This window comes from Mercenaria mercenaria, chromosome 18 (genome assembly GCF_021730395.1).
Source record: "Mercenaria mercenaria strain notata chromosome 18, MADL_Memer_1, whole genome shotgun sequence".
Classification (NCBI taxonomy): domain Eukaryota; kingdom Metazoa; phylum Mollusca; class Bivalvia; order Venerida; family Veneridae; genus Mercenaria; species Mercenaria mercenaria.
Genome location: NC_069378.1, coordinates 54,722,935 through 54,742,143, shown reverse-complemented (window position 1 = coordinate 54,742,143; position 19,209 = coordinate 54,722,935). Strand labels below are relative to the sequence as shown.

General features: G+C 34.7%; 1 protein-coding gene across 1 annotated transcript in view; it reads left to right on the top strand.

Annotated features, from left to right (window-relative positions):
- The window catches only part of LOC123537762 (uncharacterized), a 66,929-nt gene that overhangs the window by 2,173 nt on the left and 45,547 nt on the right, over positions 1–19,209 (top strand). The window contains exons 2-3 of the mRNA XM_053530105.1: positions 16,913–17,059; positions 17,857–17,959. Coding sequence (XP_053386080.1) covers positions 16,913–17,059; positions 17,857–17,959 — 250 coding nt within the window. The remainder of the gene's footprint in view (positions 1–16,912; positions 17,060–17,856; positions 17,960–19,209) is intronic.

Here is a 19,209-nt window from a genome sequence, read left to right as displayed (position 1 = left end):
TGAAAAAATGCGTTAAACCTATTATATTAAAATTAAAAGGAACAAATATAATTATGTCAAATGTATTTCATGTCCAGTAAATATGGCATTGGGGTTTGCGGACTCTGTGACCAGAGGGACATTCTGTTTGAAGGAGGAATGCTAAGCAGGGTCTCTCAAAATAGAAAGACCCTGTACTGAATAAAGTGCATGTTTGTTGGGTTTTTTTTGTTTGTTTGTCTTAATTTGTTTTTAAACTGAAACCAGGATGTTAATGAAACTGAGCACAGTAGAAAGGCGTAGCAAGAAGAGTCGTGTTTCATATACTTTATAATACAATTAACATAATGATTGTAAAACTAGTAACTATTTTATATCAGCTGGAAATTTTGTTTCTATCTGTGATAAATGCGCTGAGGCCATGCCAAATTGATATGTCGTTCGTCGGAACTACCGCATCAATAATTTCATTCCCGAGAAAAAAAAATAAAAATTACCCGCCCGCACATACATAAAAATCTCCGAAAAAAATTTTTTTTTTCGATCACGCGGTCCGGAATAATAACGGCAAAACAGGTTTTATCGCTGTTTTAATGCGTCAAAGTGATATTGATCGGATTTCATGCGTCCGTAATACATGTAGCTTATGCTCCAAACTCAAAAAGTCAGGAATTATGGTGTTGTTCATCATTTGTTTTAAATCTGGAGTGTCTGTGCTAGTGCCACACATGGCCTTCGATGTGCCGGTAGCTAATGAAATAGGCACATTCTACTTTAGTTCAATACAGTGAAAAGAACGAAGCCCGACTTGTAAGACGTGCACGGGGATGCAGTTAGAAATATTTGGAAATATTGTTCAGATTTAAAGTTTTCCAACCATTTGTTATCAGTTGTTTAATTCAGCATGTTAGATCTAGAGCCCAAAGCTGAGGCCAACTACTATCTTAAAAAAATATTTGTTCACAGATCCTGACCGACCTATCACATTGTCTCGGCCCAAATCTTTTTGAACGTAACTTCTTTAGTACAGCAGTCAGATATTCTATCAAAACGCATTTAGTCAATTTAAAAATTGTTTAGCTTTTCAAATATGTAGTGTTGATATGAAAATAATTTGTAACCCCAGTTTTGCCTGTTTGTACACATGACGCCAGGATATATTTAAAATTGGCTGTAAATTGATTGAACGAAAGAAACTGAAAAAAACAGACTTCCCCAACTCTAAATTTCTAGTTCAGTCAAAGCACAACAAACAACACTTTTAAGGGTGGCCATATTGGGATCATTCTTTGTCCGTCTGTTATTATTTTTGCCTGAAATGAATCTCTACCACAAAAGCTTAAGCTAGCCTGATCATGATCTGTTAAGAAATTATTCCAAAGGGATTCGAGCAATGTCGAAGCATCTGTATGCCCAACTCCGTTTGGTCTCACTGGTCAAGTGGTTTATTACTTCCCCTCACCTCTATGGGTTGGAGTTCCACTAGGGGCACAAATTTGTTCATGTGTCAAAGCCATCTAACTGTGTTTCAGAAGAAATGTTATTCCACACAATCATGTGCCTGTTTTGTCTTAAATATTCCTCATCCTGTGCCATTAAATAGGCACGTCTTCAGATTAATGTAGAAAAATCAAAATTAAAAATAAGACACCCATTCCTTAGTAATTAAAATTACAAAATAAAAAAATAAAGTGATTGAGTGAGTTTTGACATGAATTTATTTGCAAAATCATTCATGTAGTCTTTAAAACATATAGAAAAGCTATATACTGTGTTACCCACACTGTAAATGTTTGATTTCTGTGTTATTTCTAAAGAAATGTTAACTTTATATATAATCATAACCGCCTCCTCAAGGGTTCAAGCTGGGAAAAAAAAATAAAAAACGCCCGCTCGCTCCAAGTAAAATCTACCCGTCTCTGAAAAAATCAAAATTGAGAAAAAAAAAATAAAATAAAAATTTCGCTCGCCCGCTCCTATTTTTTTTGAAAATTTTCCGAAGAACTATTAATCAATTTGGTATGGCCTGAAATAGTGTTTGTATTATGAGCAAGGTTTTGTGTAGACTGTCAAATTCTGCTTTCAACGCGCTCAGCCATTATTCACTTAACATAATATGCATTGATGTTCATCTTTAATAAATAATGACTTACGGATATGGTTTAATACTAATGACTTAACAGACTGAATAAGTAATAAGCTTAGGATTTATATTGCAGTTGTCTTAAATACACTAGGTGGGCTTGATTCATTCCACACCGGGCTGTCCCGACCACATGATCCAAACACACCGTGTTCATTCCACACCGGGCTGTCCCGACCACATGATCCAAACACACCGTGATGCTGCGATTAGGCTATTTAGGAATTGACCCACAGGCCTAGCTATACCGAATTGATGCGCATGCAACTAAGCCCAACTGAAAGTGCAAATCGTTGCACTGGGCAAAATCGGGGTACATAATCAAACCCGCCTACTGCGTATCTTCTAGAAGCAAGAGGGATGCAACTGGTATGTCATACATGTAGGAAAACATGCTACCTGTTTTTGTAGCAGAATCACCTTCATGTGGTCTCAACATAGATGTATCACTGCGGTATGTCTTAAAAGATTGATTTTGCTATATTTGGTAGCATGTCATTGAACAGGCATTAGTTTGATTAAAAAACTTTCAGCTAAACTCAGAGTGGCATGCTATATTATACATGAAGATTTCCTGTAAATATCCCAAATCTTAATCAAACATTAACAGCTAACAGAATGAAAATAAACCGTATAAATTTGCAGACATTGAATGAAAGAATAATTTTTTAAGTATATTTCCTCAGAACAAGATTAAGAAAGTCATCCTAAGTTTAAATGTAAGTACAGTAAAACTCGTTTTATTGACACCTTAGAATAAAGGCCAAAAACTTTCAGATTTGTCTTTCTCAACAAAATTTTAAGCTTTAAAATCAGTATCTCAAATAGGGGCCTGCTTAGGACAAAGTTAGAACTTAAGAGTAAGGTGTTTCGCAAACATCATTTAAAGTAGAATTTCATTTTAACTGAAGGCTACTCTTTAAATCTGAGCCAAAGAACAATAAGATTAGTAATAAAATTAATTTAGTGACACCTTTTTTAACCTTTATATAGCTTGCTGGTGGCAGGTGAGTCTGCCTTATATGCGACCAGTGCAGACCAAGATCAGCCAGCCCTGCACTGTTCACTATATTCATGCAGTCAGTAAAATGTCCATATTTAGGAGAGAACATAGGATGACGCTTTTAAACTGTTGTCAGAAGCACGCTACAGAGCATATTTAAATTACAACCACTTTACAACATACATAGTTTAGGCCTAAAAAAATTCTTTGTTTCCGGTAACATGCTAAAAAAAATTCGGGTCGGTAGGTGGGAATTTTTTTTTTTTTTTTTTTAATTAGTTAATTAAGAGAGACTTTTCAGAAATTATTTTTGTATCAAAACTCAAAAAATGAATACAAATAAGGGGGTTAGAGCATCAGTAAGTTGATTTCTAACATTACTGACCATGTCTAAAGTATATAGAAAGTGCAGTTTTAATTAATTAATTTCTCCAAGGCCATAAAAACATTTAGGGTCAGGCCAAACACTTAGTGTAGGCCTGGTTTTTTTTTTTAAAGTCTTAGTTGTCCTCATTGTTAGGGTCACGCAGCACTGTGTTTCATAAAGCGTTTGAAATATTACAAAACTACAACATAAAATTTCAAAAGTCTTAAATAACTTAAGTATAATAGCATGACTGTATTAATTGTATGTATTAAAGGGCGTTAAGGTAACGGTTAATGTGTCACAAAATAACATTGCACAAATGGGAGTTGACTGTCGCCAGCAGACTGTGAAATTATAGTTGCAGTTCCTGCTTTTAACTGACTGTAACATTTGAGCTGTGCCATGAGAAAACCAACATAGTGGGTTTGCGACCAGCATGGATCCAGACCAGCCTGCGCATCCGCGCAATCTGGTCAGGATCCATGCTGTTCGCTTTTAAAGCCTACTGCAATTAGAGAAACCGTTAGCGAACATCATGGATCCTGACCAGACTGCGCTGATGTGCAGGCTGGTCTGGATCCATGCTGGTCGCAAATGTTGGTTTTCCCACGGCACGGCTCATTTAAACTTACGATGTCCGTGTATTTTTTATTTGAAATAAATGATTAAGCTATTAAGAATTAATGATGCAAAACAGTAGAGTTAATTCACAAAATGTGCAATAGTCATTCATATTGTCCAAAATAATATATGATTATAAACAGTCACTGAAATTCATTGTCTAGCGAATTAGTTTTGTATAAAAGCAAAATAGAGTTAAGGAACCTGTGCAGTGCAAGTGAACATCAGTGGGAAGGCAGAAGTGGTAACTAAGATACCAGGGGTAGACGGGGGTTAGATTTCAAGGGTAGTTAGAAGAGTACGCAGACTGATGATATTTTGAATAGTCATAGCCTGAAATCAAATTTGAAACTGTAATAAACAGAATTTATTGCATCTTAAATGGTTCTTATTTCAATATAAAGGGAGGTAATTTACCAGCTTCTCACTTTTCAATGTAAAGGGAGGTAACTTACTGACTTCCTGCCTTGCAAGATCTTTAACGACATGATACCAGTTTTTTATTTTATTGCGTTATCTGTCTTCATATGCACAGTTTTAATTATTTGACTTAGAAGCAACAGTGCGTTTATTTGACAAAAAACTGTTTTACATAAAGGGGCAATGTAATCTTCCAGTGAGTGACATTAGAATGAATGCAGTTTTCTTGTAGTGGCTTTAATTGACACATATAACGAAAGCTACGCAAACATCAAAATCTTACTTTGTATTGTATTAAATTAAGCCGTACCATGAGGAAAACTAACATAGTGTGTTTGCGACCAGCATGGTTCCAGACCAGCCTGAGCATCCGTACAGTCTGGTCAGGATCCATGCTGTTCGCTTTCAAAGCCTATTGCAATTAGAGAAACCGTTAGCGAACAGCATGGATCTTGACAAGCCTGCACATCAGTGTTGGTTTTCTCATGGCGTGGCTCAATTATGCTTGCATGAAAGAATTGCTTGAACCTTTTGTACTGTGTAAAATTGCTTAATATGGAGAAGAAGAAGAAAGCTAGCTAATTGATGAAACTTAAGAGCTTTATAACTGTTACTTAAAGTTAATTGAGCATAATTCATTACATGTTTTAAAGTTGATGAATGACTATTACTTGAACTGACTGTTCAAAACAATTACTTTTTGGTAATTATAATTTTAGAGGTTAATATTGGAATACTGGTAAAATTCCTTACAAACCCCTTCATCCACCCTTCCCCACCCTGCACACATTACCCTGCTAACCTGAAAAAATGCCCCCAGCTCACGCTGACCAAGACTAACAGAATCCACCCTTTATTTTTATTTTTTACAGTTATATCGAAATGTAGAGTCAATAATTATCATTTCAAAAGTTGTTATTTCATTTCATTTTGTTCATCTGTTGTCGGCCATGGACAAATTGAGCAGTGGGGGATTATGTCTAGGGGAGTGAGAGAAGTTACGAGTTTTGTCCTGTATTGAATGTTTTCATTATCTCATTTCCTGTAATAATACTTACTAAAAAAATATTTACGAGGCCTGTTCATACAAATAATAAAAAAATAAAAACAAACAAATAAAATGGGAAAACAGTAATAACATAATTGTTTTCTATTGTTTTTGTGTTCTGTATAATTAAATTGCTTGGTAATTAACATTTATTGCTCGGCTAATTGTATTATATGTGTTTATGGTTATTTTTTATAATGTGACAATATCCAGGTTGACACCAAGGTGTCAATTACTCAATAACAGTGATTGATCATTTATTGGTACCTATGAATAATATATCATATATTTTTCCTGTAAGTACAGAAAGTTTGAAGAAATTGTTGTTAAAAATGTTAAATGTTTTGTCGGATAAGCCTGCTGTCTTTCAGGCTGAATGGCTAAATAACAGGGTATGTTTTAATTTGCATTTTAAAAAAAAAAAATTCTTATTTTTTAAAAAAGAAAAGGAACAAATTTTGAGGATATCGCAGTTTTTCATTAAGTTATAAGTCAAAATATTAAATTTAAATAGTAAATGAATTTGAATTACACCAATGTAATAAATAACATGACAACCAACTAGAGCTAAATGTAATTAAATAAGGAAACATTTAGAACTTTTTCGCTCTCGGCCATCTCAGTGGGAATATGCAGAGAATCACAACCATGTGACAATGTTAAGGGGTAGAATACCAAGATTTCGGAGACAGTAGACTAGGCACGATCCATTACCACACTGGCTGTCTTGACCACTGAATCGGTACATGATAAGCACATGTGATATTGTTTTTGATCAGGCTATTCGGCATGTCCAGCAGCATATACCAAGGTAATGGGCATGCAGCTAAGCAGCATGAAACAAGTGCAAATCAGGTCTAATCGATGTTTACCCGGCTGGATTGAGGTACACAGTTGAGCCCACCATGTAGCAAAGCTAGGGCTCAGCTCAATGTAGACTGGGTGTTTTTCCCTTAATTTAATAAAGAAGGACAAAATAACACTTTGCAAATTGCATAGCCATGGGCCCATGGCATACAGTTTACAAGTTGTGTCCACTTTGCAATCAAATATAAATGTTTATTAATAAACTTCCCATCTCTGCAATCTTTGAAAAAAGATATATGAACTTTAACATCCACTGCGTTTCTAATTGTAAGCCCTCCTTATATATATGCAATGGGAGCTACATTGGCAGACCGAACATCATGCGAAGAAAGAGGTAAATGCACCATGGTTATACAACTATACAACATTTCCTAAATTAGTAAGCAAGTACTGGTTAGACTGTTTGACAACTAACGGTTTAAATTGTAAATAAAAGTGCAGTTGCTCTGAAAAATTAAAAAGTCACTGCCTAGATATAGCTACATTTAGAAAATCATATATTAACTTTCTGTTCTGTTTAATTTGAACCGATACTTCATATACCTAAATCGTTTTATCGAAACCAAAATGTACTCAGATAAGAAAAGTAAACAGGAGAACTATAGACATATAGATATTTTGTTTGCAATCAGTGTCAATACAGTTTAGCTAGACACTTAACATGACCTCTAATTGATGTTATAATTGAACATTATACCGTATACCCCATATAAATGCTCCATCCATAACATAGGCCACCTCCTTATTTTTTCTTTTTTTTTAATTAATATATTTCATGAGTGTAGTTATATTTACCAGTTCTACTGATTAAAAAGAAAATAAAAAAGGGTCCTTTATACCACCACCCAACCGTTTTACGAAATTAAACATCCACACAATGGGTGCTTATTTGGGGTTTATGGTACTTTGAATGAAATTTGTATAAGAAAAAGGTTGTAAAATGTTCATAATACTATGTAATAGAAACCTTTGGATTTAATTTTTATATTATAATCTGTTTTTATGTTAAAATTGGCTTTCTAACATTACAACACCGAATTATATGACCAGTGTAATATAATCCCAGGATTATTGTTAAGTAGTCTTAATAAGGCAGCGCTGTTATTAATATAAACTTATTCATTTTAGGCTTACCGTAAAATCATCATTACTAGCAGTGCACTAATTTTTGTGGATTTAATGGTTTTGTCGATCCAAAAAATTCATTGGATCTATATGGGTCATTCTAATATGACCAACAATGCTTTAATCATCACAACGATATTATGTTGATGTCACCTTAACGTGATATTTAGCGCCATGTACGCATCAAGACATAGCGCTTTCAAATTTCATGAAATATTTGACTTAATAACATGTTTTAAACAAAATATCACATTGCACAAATGTGTTGAATAATTTACACACATACTGAGTTAGTTATTCGCTTTGCTGAATATTCGCCTGAACTGAACTCTGCTGCAAGACATATTACCATTTCTGGTCCTGGCTTGTATAAACAGAGACCTACTATTGGCGCCATGCTTTCGCGAAGAAACAGTTCCATCATATTTGATATAATTTTTCCAATAAAGAACATATTAAAAAATCGAAATAATTTATAGCAAAACAGTGCTTTATCACTATATATACACTTCGGCGGTTATACGTTGTCCGAGATAATTGAGGGCTGTGCCCTCGTGAAATTATTACGCCCGATGTATAACCGCCTATCGTGTATAAATAGTGATAAAGCACTGTTTTGCTATAACTTATTTCTTAAATAAAGTTTTTGATTTTTTTTATCCACAAATCAGTGTCCCAAAGAAATAGCACTTTGGGCTGAAAACCAGGAAATTATCTGCCCACATGATTAAAGAATTTCATCGGAAATATAATCATTTTCTGTCAGATTTTAAATTGTGAATCAGTCTGTCAATGTGCATTGTTCAGTCATACTGGTACATGTATTTTATTATGCCCTTAAAATTATTTCCGGTTCCCAGCATTGTTTATTACTCTGGTTACTTACATTGAGGTCATTAAGTCAGTTAAGTTTGCTTTGAAGTTAAAGGCTCCGAGGTTTAATGTCCCCACATCTAGTATGACCAGTGACAGAGCATTATGAAATCAATAAGGACATCAGTTAACTGCACAAAGTCTAGTTAAATATTACTCAAGTGAACCAAGTTCAGCAAAAATTTTATCATCATAATAACTTTAATAAGCAAAAATTATTAAAATGAAAATACCAGTAAACAGTGCTTTCTTGTGGTGTAACGGTTGGTTTAACATGGTTCATCATGGTGTAACAGCTGGTTTATCATGGTTCATCATGGTGTAACAGTCAATGGTTTAACATGGTTCTTCGTTCAGATGTTTGGATATATAAACACCTGGACTAACACTCTCATGGTTCTGGTCTGGACAGTTCATCTGAAATCTGAACCATTGCAAATCATACAATAAACAATGGAAAGGCATTGATTATTTAATAAGTAATGCCAATATCCATGTATATCAAATCATAAAAAAAAAATTGGGTAACAATTATCCAATTAATATAATGTTATTAACAGTGGTTATATTCTATACTCATACCACACTCAAGGCCTTATAGAACCACAGGATATTATGCCGGATCAAGGAGAAGATAAATCATTATTAAAGGATTCAATGATGGTCCTTGAATGTCTGTCTCGAATGGGCACTTGTCAGTTGTATCACTTTCATCTTATCTTGTGTTATGTTTACATAGATCACTGAAAAACATTTAAACTCTCATGTTGTTTTGAATATTCAGATTAAAATTATAGGTGGGTTGATATCAAATGGTACTTGCTATTCATGGTATAGACTGGTCTTCTATAGCGGCCTACTTTCTATATGAATATTGAAGTGTAATTTTGTCCACCCACTCCGCATGTTCAAGTTTAATGGAGTTCACATTTTGAGGATAAAATTTAAATGTTAAAACTTGTTTACTTTTAAGACAGTGACCTTAAGTAAAAACTTGTAACTGATGTGAAAAATCATGCATCCAAATGTCAGTTTTAAGAACAAAAATAATCATTACAAAGTTCTGCCGAGGTCTTTTAAAGAAGATGCATTTCAAAATGATAAAACAATTAACACTCTATTATGTCTTTATTTTACAAATATTTAGTATCTTTTTAATATCTTTCGTTATTTCTCAGTGTCAGATAGACATTTTATATCAAATACTATAATGTAACTTAAGAAATTCAAATTTTCATCCCAACTGTGAATGTGTAGCCGTATAAGTCATATTCGAAATTTGAATACTTGTAATACTGTGAAATCATTAATATTTGTGGGGGATTAATTTTCATGGATTTCGTGGTTGAGTCAATCCACAAAATTTAATTCCATCGAACAAGTAAAATTCCCATTCATTTATGTTCAAAAGTTGAAATCCATGAATTCATATCCCCACGAAATTGCCTTTTTGACCAAAACCACGAAATTTCATGCCCACAAAATTAAATGATTTTACAGTACCTGCAGTGATTTCTTTTTGCATTATAAGATATTCATGCACCTTCTGAATTTCACTATGGGTGCCAAGAAGTCATTTTGATTAACGGGCCAACCAATTGATATCCTGGGGGTGGGGGTAGAGGGATGTGGGGAATAGGACCTTAGACGTTTTTAATAAAAAATTTTTTTCTGACTTTGGTTTTCCTTGTTAAAATAATCTGCCTTCACTCCCACACATTTGAAAAATTAAACGTACGTCCCCTGGGGTAGTATGGAGATATGCTGTATTTGGCATAATCAATAAATAAAATATAAGAAGTTTTACTGTTACAGTTACATTTGTCAATTTTGTTCCATTTGTGGTTGTATGCTCAATAGCAGTAATTCATTAGGGACATTATAATTACCTCCCTTTTGTCAGTCTTGGTTTTGCAGTCAAGGTTATAATGCAGTAATTCAGTCAAAAAAGTGCTTCCGTGGTGTAGTTGAAAGAAGTCCCTAATAAATGGATCCTAATTTTTCCATTTTTCGCGCAAATGCGGCAATATGAGGGTACCTGACTTCAGTTGACTTGCATTTCACTGCATACTATTTTACACCCCTTTTTCTTTTTGTTTTCTAGAATCAAATGTATGGATATCTCGTGGAAAATATGTCTACGACGGAGTGAAAATCTAGAAACTGTAAAAAAATTGTTCTGAAATAGCTGAATTTTATTTGAAACAAAGAACAATTTCTTTTATTGGTATACTGGAAGTAATTAACTCCCCTTTTGTTCATATTATCAAGATGCCCCAATAAATATCAGTTGGAAATGTGAAACTTGGAGCTCTATTGCAAGCAAAGGTTATACAAAACTTTTGAAATTCTTTCTCTTAAAAGGTTAGGGTTATGAAATTTTTTTATACTAAAGACAACAAAATATACATTTCATATAGGTATCTAACTGACTGACTGCAGAATGGCCCATAAATCTCTATCAGAATTTAAGAAGATGAAAATTTCATAAAATGTTGCTTAGGTGTAAAAAAGAAATTGTTTCCGGTATCCCAACCTACCCTAAATTTTTGGCCTGACCCTAGATGTTTTTATGGTCTTGGAGAATAATTTTTTCAACTTTTTAACAAAAAATTGCAAAACTGAACTATTTATGCTTTAAACATGGCCAGTGATGTTAGAAATCAGCTTACTCAGATGCTCTAAAGGCATAACCCCCTTATTTGTATTCATTTTTTGACTCCAAAATAATTTCCGAAAAGCCTCACTTAATAATAAAAAAAAATCATTTCCAACCTAACCTACCCTAATTTTTTTTTAGCTTGTACCAGAAACAAAGAATTGTTTTTAGGCCGTTAAATTGTATTTATGTTAAAAACAGATAAAGGAGCTACCTTAAAATTGATGTTATGTTATAATTACATGGTTATCTAAGAACATAACTACATTAGGCCTTAAAAAAAATTCTTCGTTTCTGGTAACATGTTCAAAAAAATTAGGGTAGGTAGGTTGGAATTTTTTTTATTCCCCAAAAACGAAGTTTTGCGGGGTGTATAGGAGTGAGCTTGGCAGTCGGTCGGTCGGTTGGTCGGTCGGTCCATTGGTTTTCATGGTTTCCGGATGATAACTCTTGAAAGGCTTGACCGATTTAAATAATTTTTGGTACACAGGTGTAACATCATAAAATACAGGTCAAGTTTGACTTTGAGGTCTGTAGGTCAAAGGTCAAGGTCACAGTGACTCGGAACAGTTAAATGGTTTCCGGATGATAACTTGAGAAGGCTTTGGCCTAGGATCATAAATTTTAGTACACAGGTGTAACATTATGAAATACAGACCAATTTCTACTTTGAGGTCAGTAGGTCAAAGGTCAAGGTCACAGTGACTTGGAACAGTTAAACGGTTTCCGGATGATAACTTTAGAACGCTTGGGTCTAGGACCATAAATTTTTGTACACAGGTGTAACATGATTGAGTACAGGTCACAATCGACTTTGAGGCTAGTAGGTCAAAGGTCAAGGTCACAATGATACAAAACAGTTAAACAGTTTCCATATGATAACTTGAGAATGCTTGGGCCTAGGATCATGAAAATTGATAGGGAGGTTGGTAAGCACCAGCAGATGACCCCTAATGATTTTGAGGTCAGTAGGTCAAAGGTCAAGGTCACAGCTCGGAAGATTTAAACTGTTTCCGGAAAATAACTTCAGAACTCTTAGAACTAAAATCACGAAACTTAATAGGGAGGTTGGTCATGACCAGCAGATGACCTTTAATGATTTTGAGTTCCAAAGGTCAAAGGTCAGAGTGACCTGGAACATTTAAACTTTTTTTTGGACAATAACTTCAGAACGCTTGGGCCGAGGATCTTGAAATTTCTTAGAGAGGTTGATCATGACCAGCAGATGACCTCTATTGATTATAAGGTCTGTAGGTCAAAGGTCAAGTAAGTTCAGTTTTGATATTGGCTTAGTTCTGTGACAAGGCCATATTGTTGGGGTATAATTCGTCAATCCTGTGACAACTCTAGTTTTTTTCGGAATATTTTTCTATTAAGGGAGACTTTTTATGCCCCCCTTCGAAGAAGGAGGGGTATATTGTTTTGCAAACGTCGGTCGGTCGGTCTGTCGGTTGGTCTGTCGGTCGGTCGGTCGGAATGTAGACCAATCTGTTTCCTGATGATAACTCAAGAACGCTTGGGCATAGGATCATGGAAATTGATAGGGAGGTTGGTCATCACCAGCAGATGACCCCTATTGATTTTGAGGTCTGTATGTCAAAGTTCAAGGTTACAGTGATCCAGAATAGTAAAACGGTTTCCGGATGATAACTCAAGAACACTTGGGCATAGGATCATGAAAGTTGATAGGGAGGTTGGTCATCACCAGCAGATGACCCCTATTGATTTTGAGGTCTGTATGTCAAAGGTCAAGGTCACAGTGACCCAGAATAGTAAAACGGTTTCCGGATGTTAACTCAAGAACACTTGGGCCTAGGATCATGAAAATTGATAGGGAGGTTGGTAATGACCAGCAGATGACTCCTATTGATTTTGAGGTCAGTATGTCAAAGGTCAAGGTCACAGTGACCAGGGACAGTAAAATGGTTTCCAGGCAATAACTCTAGAACGCTTGGGCCTAGTGTCAGGAAAATTGATAGCTAGGTTGGCCATGACCAGCAGATGACCCCTATTGATTTTGAGGTCATTAGGTCAAAGGTCAAGGTCACATTGGCCAAGAACAGTTAAAACGGTTTCTGATCTTCTTGTCCAAAACAATAGGGCCTAGGGCTTTGATATTTGGTGTGTAGCAAAATCAGGTGGTCCTCTACCAAGATTGTTCAGATTATTTCCCTGGGGTCAAATATGGCCCCACCCCGGGGGGCACATGGTTTATATAGACTTATATAGGAAAAAACTTTGAAAAACCTCTTGTCCAAAACCACATGGCCTAGGGCTTTGATATTTTGTATATGACATCATCTAGTGGTCCTCTACTAAGATTATTCAAATTATTCCCCTAGGGTCAAATATGGCTCCGCCCTGGGGGTCACATGGTTTACATAGACTTATATAGGCAAGAACTTTGAAAATCTTCTTGTCCAAACCACAAAGACTATGGCTTTGATATTTTGTAATGTAGCATCATTTAGTGGTTCTCTACCAAGTTTGTTCAAATTATCTCTAGGGTCAAATATGGCCCCGCCCCAGGGGTCATATGGTTCATATAGACTTATATAGGGAAAAACTTAGAACCTTCATGTCCATAACTTGCATCATTCAAATTTGGACCACATGTATAGTTTTGAGTGGCAAGATGAACCTTGACATGAGTTGACCTTGATCTTGACCTACTTTCACATTTCTGTAGCTACAGCCTTCAAATTTGGACCACTTGCATAGGTTTGTGTACCGAAAAAAACTTTGACCTTGTTACTGACCTATTGACCTACTTTCACATTTTTGAAGGTACAGGCTTCAAATTTGGACCACATGCATAGTTTTTTGTTCCAAAATAAAATTTGACCTTGATTTTGACCTAGTGACCTACTTTCACATTTCTGTAGCTACAGCCTTCAAATTTGGACCACATGCATAGGTTTGTGTACCGAAAAAAACTTAGACCTTGTTATTGACCTAGTGACCTACTTTCACATTTTTGAAGGCACAGGCTTCAAATTTGGACCACATGCATAGTTTTTTGTTTCAAAATAAAATTTGACCTTGATTTTGACCTAGTGGCCTACTTTCACATTTCTCAAGCTACAGCATTCAAATTTGAACCACAAGCATAGTTTTGTGTACTGAAATGAACTTTGATCTTGAGATTGACCTAGTGACCTACTTTCACATTTCTGAAGGTACAGGCTTCAAATTTGGACCACTTGCATAGTTTTGTGTTCTGAATTGAAATTTGACATTGATTTTTATCTATTACCTGCTTTCACATTCCTCAAGCTACAGCCTCCAGATTTGAAGCACATGCATAGTTCTGTCTACCGAAATGAACTGTGACCTTGAAATTGATCAAGTGACCTGCTTTCACATTTCTCAAGCCACAGCTTTCAAATTTGGACCACATACACATTGTTTTGTACCGAAATGAAATTTGACCTTGATTTTGACCTTGAACTAGTCTTGAAATTTGGAACATTCGAAAATGGCTCAGTGGATGGTGCCAAGTTCACTCTGTAATCTCTTGTTAGGTTAATAGGTTAAAGGTCAAGATCAGATTAAACCAGAATGGTAGAACTTTTGTTTATATTGAACATATAATTTTTTGTTCCTTGTGCAATTACTGAATGCATCAAGGGGGGCATTTCGTGTTCGACGAGCTCTTGTTGGAAATTATTTTTGTGTCAAAAAATGAATACAGATAGGGGAGTTATCCCTTAGAGCATCAGTAAGTTGATTTCTAACGTCACTAACCATGTTTAAAGCATAAAAAGTGCAGTTTTGCAACTTTTTGTCAATAAGTTGAAAAAATTATTCTCCAAGGCCATAAAAACATTTAGGGTCGGGCTAAAAATTTAGGGTAGGTCGGGATACCAGAAACAAACATTATTTTTTTTTACGCCTTACATATGAATCAATAAAGGGAGGTAATCATAAGCATTAAGCACTACTCATTCCTTTGGCAAATATATGAAAAAACAATTATCAAAACAGGATTAACAAGGAATAGACATATTTCATGTTCATAACAAAAAACATGGCTCGCCAAATTATAAACAAAGGCATTCTGAGCCTTTAGATTAGACTGACAACCTTTAACTAAATTGTTCTTCATTTTTGTACACTTAAAACAAGAGATAATCTGATCTATGGGGTCACTAAAGTCACTTAAATCTTGTATATTTTATTTGACACTAATTGAAATTTGGTTTTTATGTTTTCTGATAGTCACAATTCATTTAGTATTAGCTACACCATCAACATTCTGCTAAATCATTGTGTACAATTACATACAGAAGTTTGAATTTGATACAGTAGAAATGTAATGCTGTAACAGTAGATATATGAGCCGTGCCATGAGAAAACCAGCATAGTGGGTTTGCGACCAGCAAGGATCCAGACCAGCCTGCGTATCCACGCAGTCTGGTCAGGATCCATGCTGTTCGCTAATGGTTTCTCTAGTTCCAATAGACTTTAAAAGCGAACAGCATGGATCCTGACCAGACTGCGCGGATGCGCAGGCTGGTCTGGATCCATGCTGGTCGCAAACCCACTATGTTGGTTTTCTCATGGCGCAGCTCAATTATATTTGTTTACAGAATTTTATTTGCTCTGAGATTAAACTTTCAGAGAATATTGTTAGTGCATGTCTAAACCAAGCTACCTTTTGCAGAAACTTTTGACTGTTTCTGAGGTATAATGAAATTATTTTTGGCGGGACACCTCAGGGTCTTCCACTACCATTAAAGCTAAAAATCTTGACTTAAATTGTATTATTTCAACTTAATAATAAGCAAAGTCTTACACATGGACCATGAACTTGTACCAGGAGTTCTCTAAGTTAACCATTACCCTGCTAGATTTCTGTAATGGACTGGTCCATCATTCAATTTGGACAATACCATTAATTGTTAAAAGGGATGCTTACCAAACAGATACTGACTGAATAGCGAATAGTGCAGATCATGATCAGACTGCATGAATGTACAGGCTGATCATGATCTACACTGGTCGCGAGGGGCAGAAACAATTGTGTCCAGCATGGTAAGGGTTAAGACAATTTGCCAGATGTTGAAAGATTTAATTTCAAAAACTATTTTGAAAATTGTGTAATGAAAAACATATGTGAATTTTAAGCAACTGATAATTGAGTAACAGATAAGAACGATTAAGCATAATACTGGCTTTAAACTGTTTAATTAGCTGAAAAAGGGAGGTAATTCTTAAAATAATTAGTTTTTTGCAAAGATAATGTATGTAAAATAAACTCGTAAAAATGCAGCCAGTGTCAGATTAACATTGATTATTTTGATAAATACAAAATAATAGAAACATAAATGGCTCTACTTTACTTGAAAAAGGGAGGTAATTCATTTTTGGTTATCTGTTTGTATAATATTTGCAGTTTTGAAATTATTTAAGGAACTCGCAGTAATAGATCTTCAATAGGAGCAGAATTATATTATCTTGATTAACAGAAGAAGTATAAATAAAGGTCAAATTCATATGAAAAAGGGAGTTAACTCTTTAAGATTTCAATAAAATAGTTGTTTACTGGATAGTGAAATTCTGAGGACTGGTTTCTGAAATGCAGCTATATGAGGCTTATAGTAACCTGAGTAAATTTGGTGGGAAATACATTATCCCGTTGTCTTTGATTTGTTTTGATGCAAATGTGTAGATGACTTATAGAAAATTGGTCTATGACTGAACGAAAATCTAGAAAGTGCCAATGTGACTGAAATGCATATGAAAGAAAAAAACAACAACATTTTTAACTGGTATAAAACCTGAGTGTCTTCTTTTATTTTAAGGCACATATGGTGAAAAGAGCTTCAGTTGGAGCAGAGTTACATCACCTTGATGAGGACAAAAGTATAACTACAGATCCAGGGGAAAACAGCAAAAGACGAACACTTAAATTGATCAAGAAACAGAACTCTTGGGGATTTACATTGCAGGTTCCGATACACTAAACATTTTATTGATCTGAAATTTTGTTTTAACATAAATGTAGTGCAAGATGTAGAATAGGTAGGAGAGGACTTTTTAAATATGAAATGTCGACATTAATTGAGCCATGCCATGAGAAAACCAACATAGTGTATTTGCAACCAGCATGGATCCAGACCAGCCTGTGCATCTGCGCAGGATCCATGCTGTCCGCTTTCAAAGCCTATTGCAACTAGAGAAACCGTTAGCAAACAGCATGGATCCTGACCAGACTGTGCAGTTGCGCAGGCTGGTCTGTATCCATGCTGGTTGCATAATGCACTATGTTGCTTTTCTTATGGGTCTGGTCATATGTAATTATTATCTTGGAAACATAACTAATGGAAATACAAAATAAAAACTGTTGCATTGTAGTCTCATTATGACATCATTATGTCAGTACTGCTTTAGATATAAAAGTTTAGACATAACAGATTTCAGAAATATATTGATTCAGACAATTAAAAATAGAATTTTTGTTTTAGACATACAGCGTCTGAATGACTTTTTTCAGATATGCAGTAGTGACATAGCGTTACCGTACCAAAAGGTTTCAGACATAAATTATCATTTTTATTTAATCTGGTACCAAAAACATAATACTGTTCTATGAATACTTTTGTTCTAAAAAAGATACAAGATATCTTTAAATTGGCCTATGGATAAAATAAGTATGTTTAAATGTTACAAAATTACTGTTTCAGACACTTCGCTTTATGGAATGATTACAATAAAAATGTTAGTTTAGAATTTAATTTTGTTTCAGACATATGGAATTAAACACAAGAAGACAAACGAGATAGAAATAATGACATATGTGGATTACGTAGAGTTTGACGGGGCAGCCTGGCTAGCTGGAATGAGAAGAGGTACTGTAAAATCATTCTATTTCATTGGTATGAAATTTAGCCAAAACATGCAATGAAATTATTTAATTTTGCGGGCATGAAGTTTTACGGTTTTGGCCAAAACAGCCATTTCAGCAAATTCACGGGGATATAAATTTGTGGATTTCCATGTTTGAAAACATAATACTGTAAAAGCATATATTTTCATGGGGTCAAAATTTTGCGAATTTGAAATTTTGAGTATGTTCACAAGGATTATTGTATTCTTGAACTTGTGAAAATGGTATCCAGGATTATTACTGAGTACTTGAATTTAGATTATACTAATGGTGAATATATATGCGAGTAATAATTTTCGAGAGATGTAGAACCTCGAGAATTAGCAAAAATTAAACCCTTGTAAAAATTTCTGCTCTTATAGTAATTGGGAGTTTAATGTTTTATGCGGGATTAAATTTCGTTGATGGAATTGACCAGGAAATCCACAAAAATTAGTCCACCACAAATATTAATGATTTTGCAGTATTTTATGGCGACACAACTTGGTGAAGTTCAAAAAATGAATGTTGTTTTGTATTAAATTGACCTGCACACACTTCTTAACAGCTCATTGTATTTTATATGCAGATGGTGTTACTTCTTATTACCATAACCTGTTCCTTTAAATAATATAATGAACTTTAGATAGGTTCAATGATGACATTTATTTACTTCTAGAAATATACAACATTTGCACCTGCACAATTTACATTTCCTCAAGCTCACCATCGGAGTTAGGAGGACAGTGAAAGATGGTTACACGGCCCAATTTGACTGGAAAATTTGTAAATAGTAATGATACAAATTCAACTTATGTCGATAGAAATGAAATAAGGAGTCGTAGCTATTGATGGCATTGTTGGTCAGTTGTAAGAACCACTGCATGAAGTCCAAGGGAACACTCAGGGCCGATAGTTTTGACTATTCACTAGCAAGGCATTCAATATCTTTTTTATTGCATGACATCAGAAATTAATTGTAACAAGTTCTGTTTTCAGATTTTTGTATGGTTTTTATATACAGTCATTCACACAGTCTCATATTTGTCAGGTCCCGGCAAAATCCCTATAATTATAACATATATTTTGATAGCCTTAAAGCAGCATGCCTCCAGATTTGGCTAAAAAATAATCTTTCTTTCAAATTGAAGTGTGGTCCTATTATGAACATTAGAATATGAATTTTTGTTTCTAAAATATTTTAAAAGTTCCAAATCAAGAAAAAAAGATGAC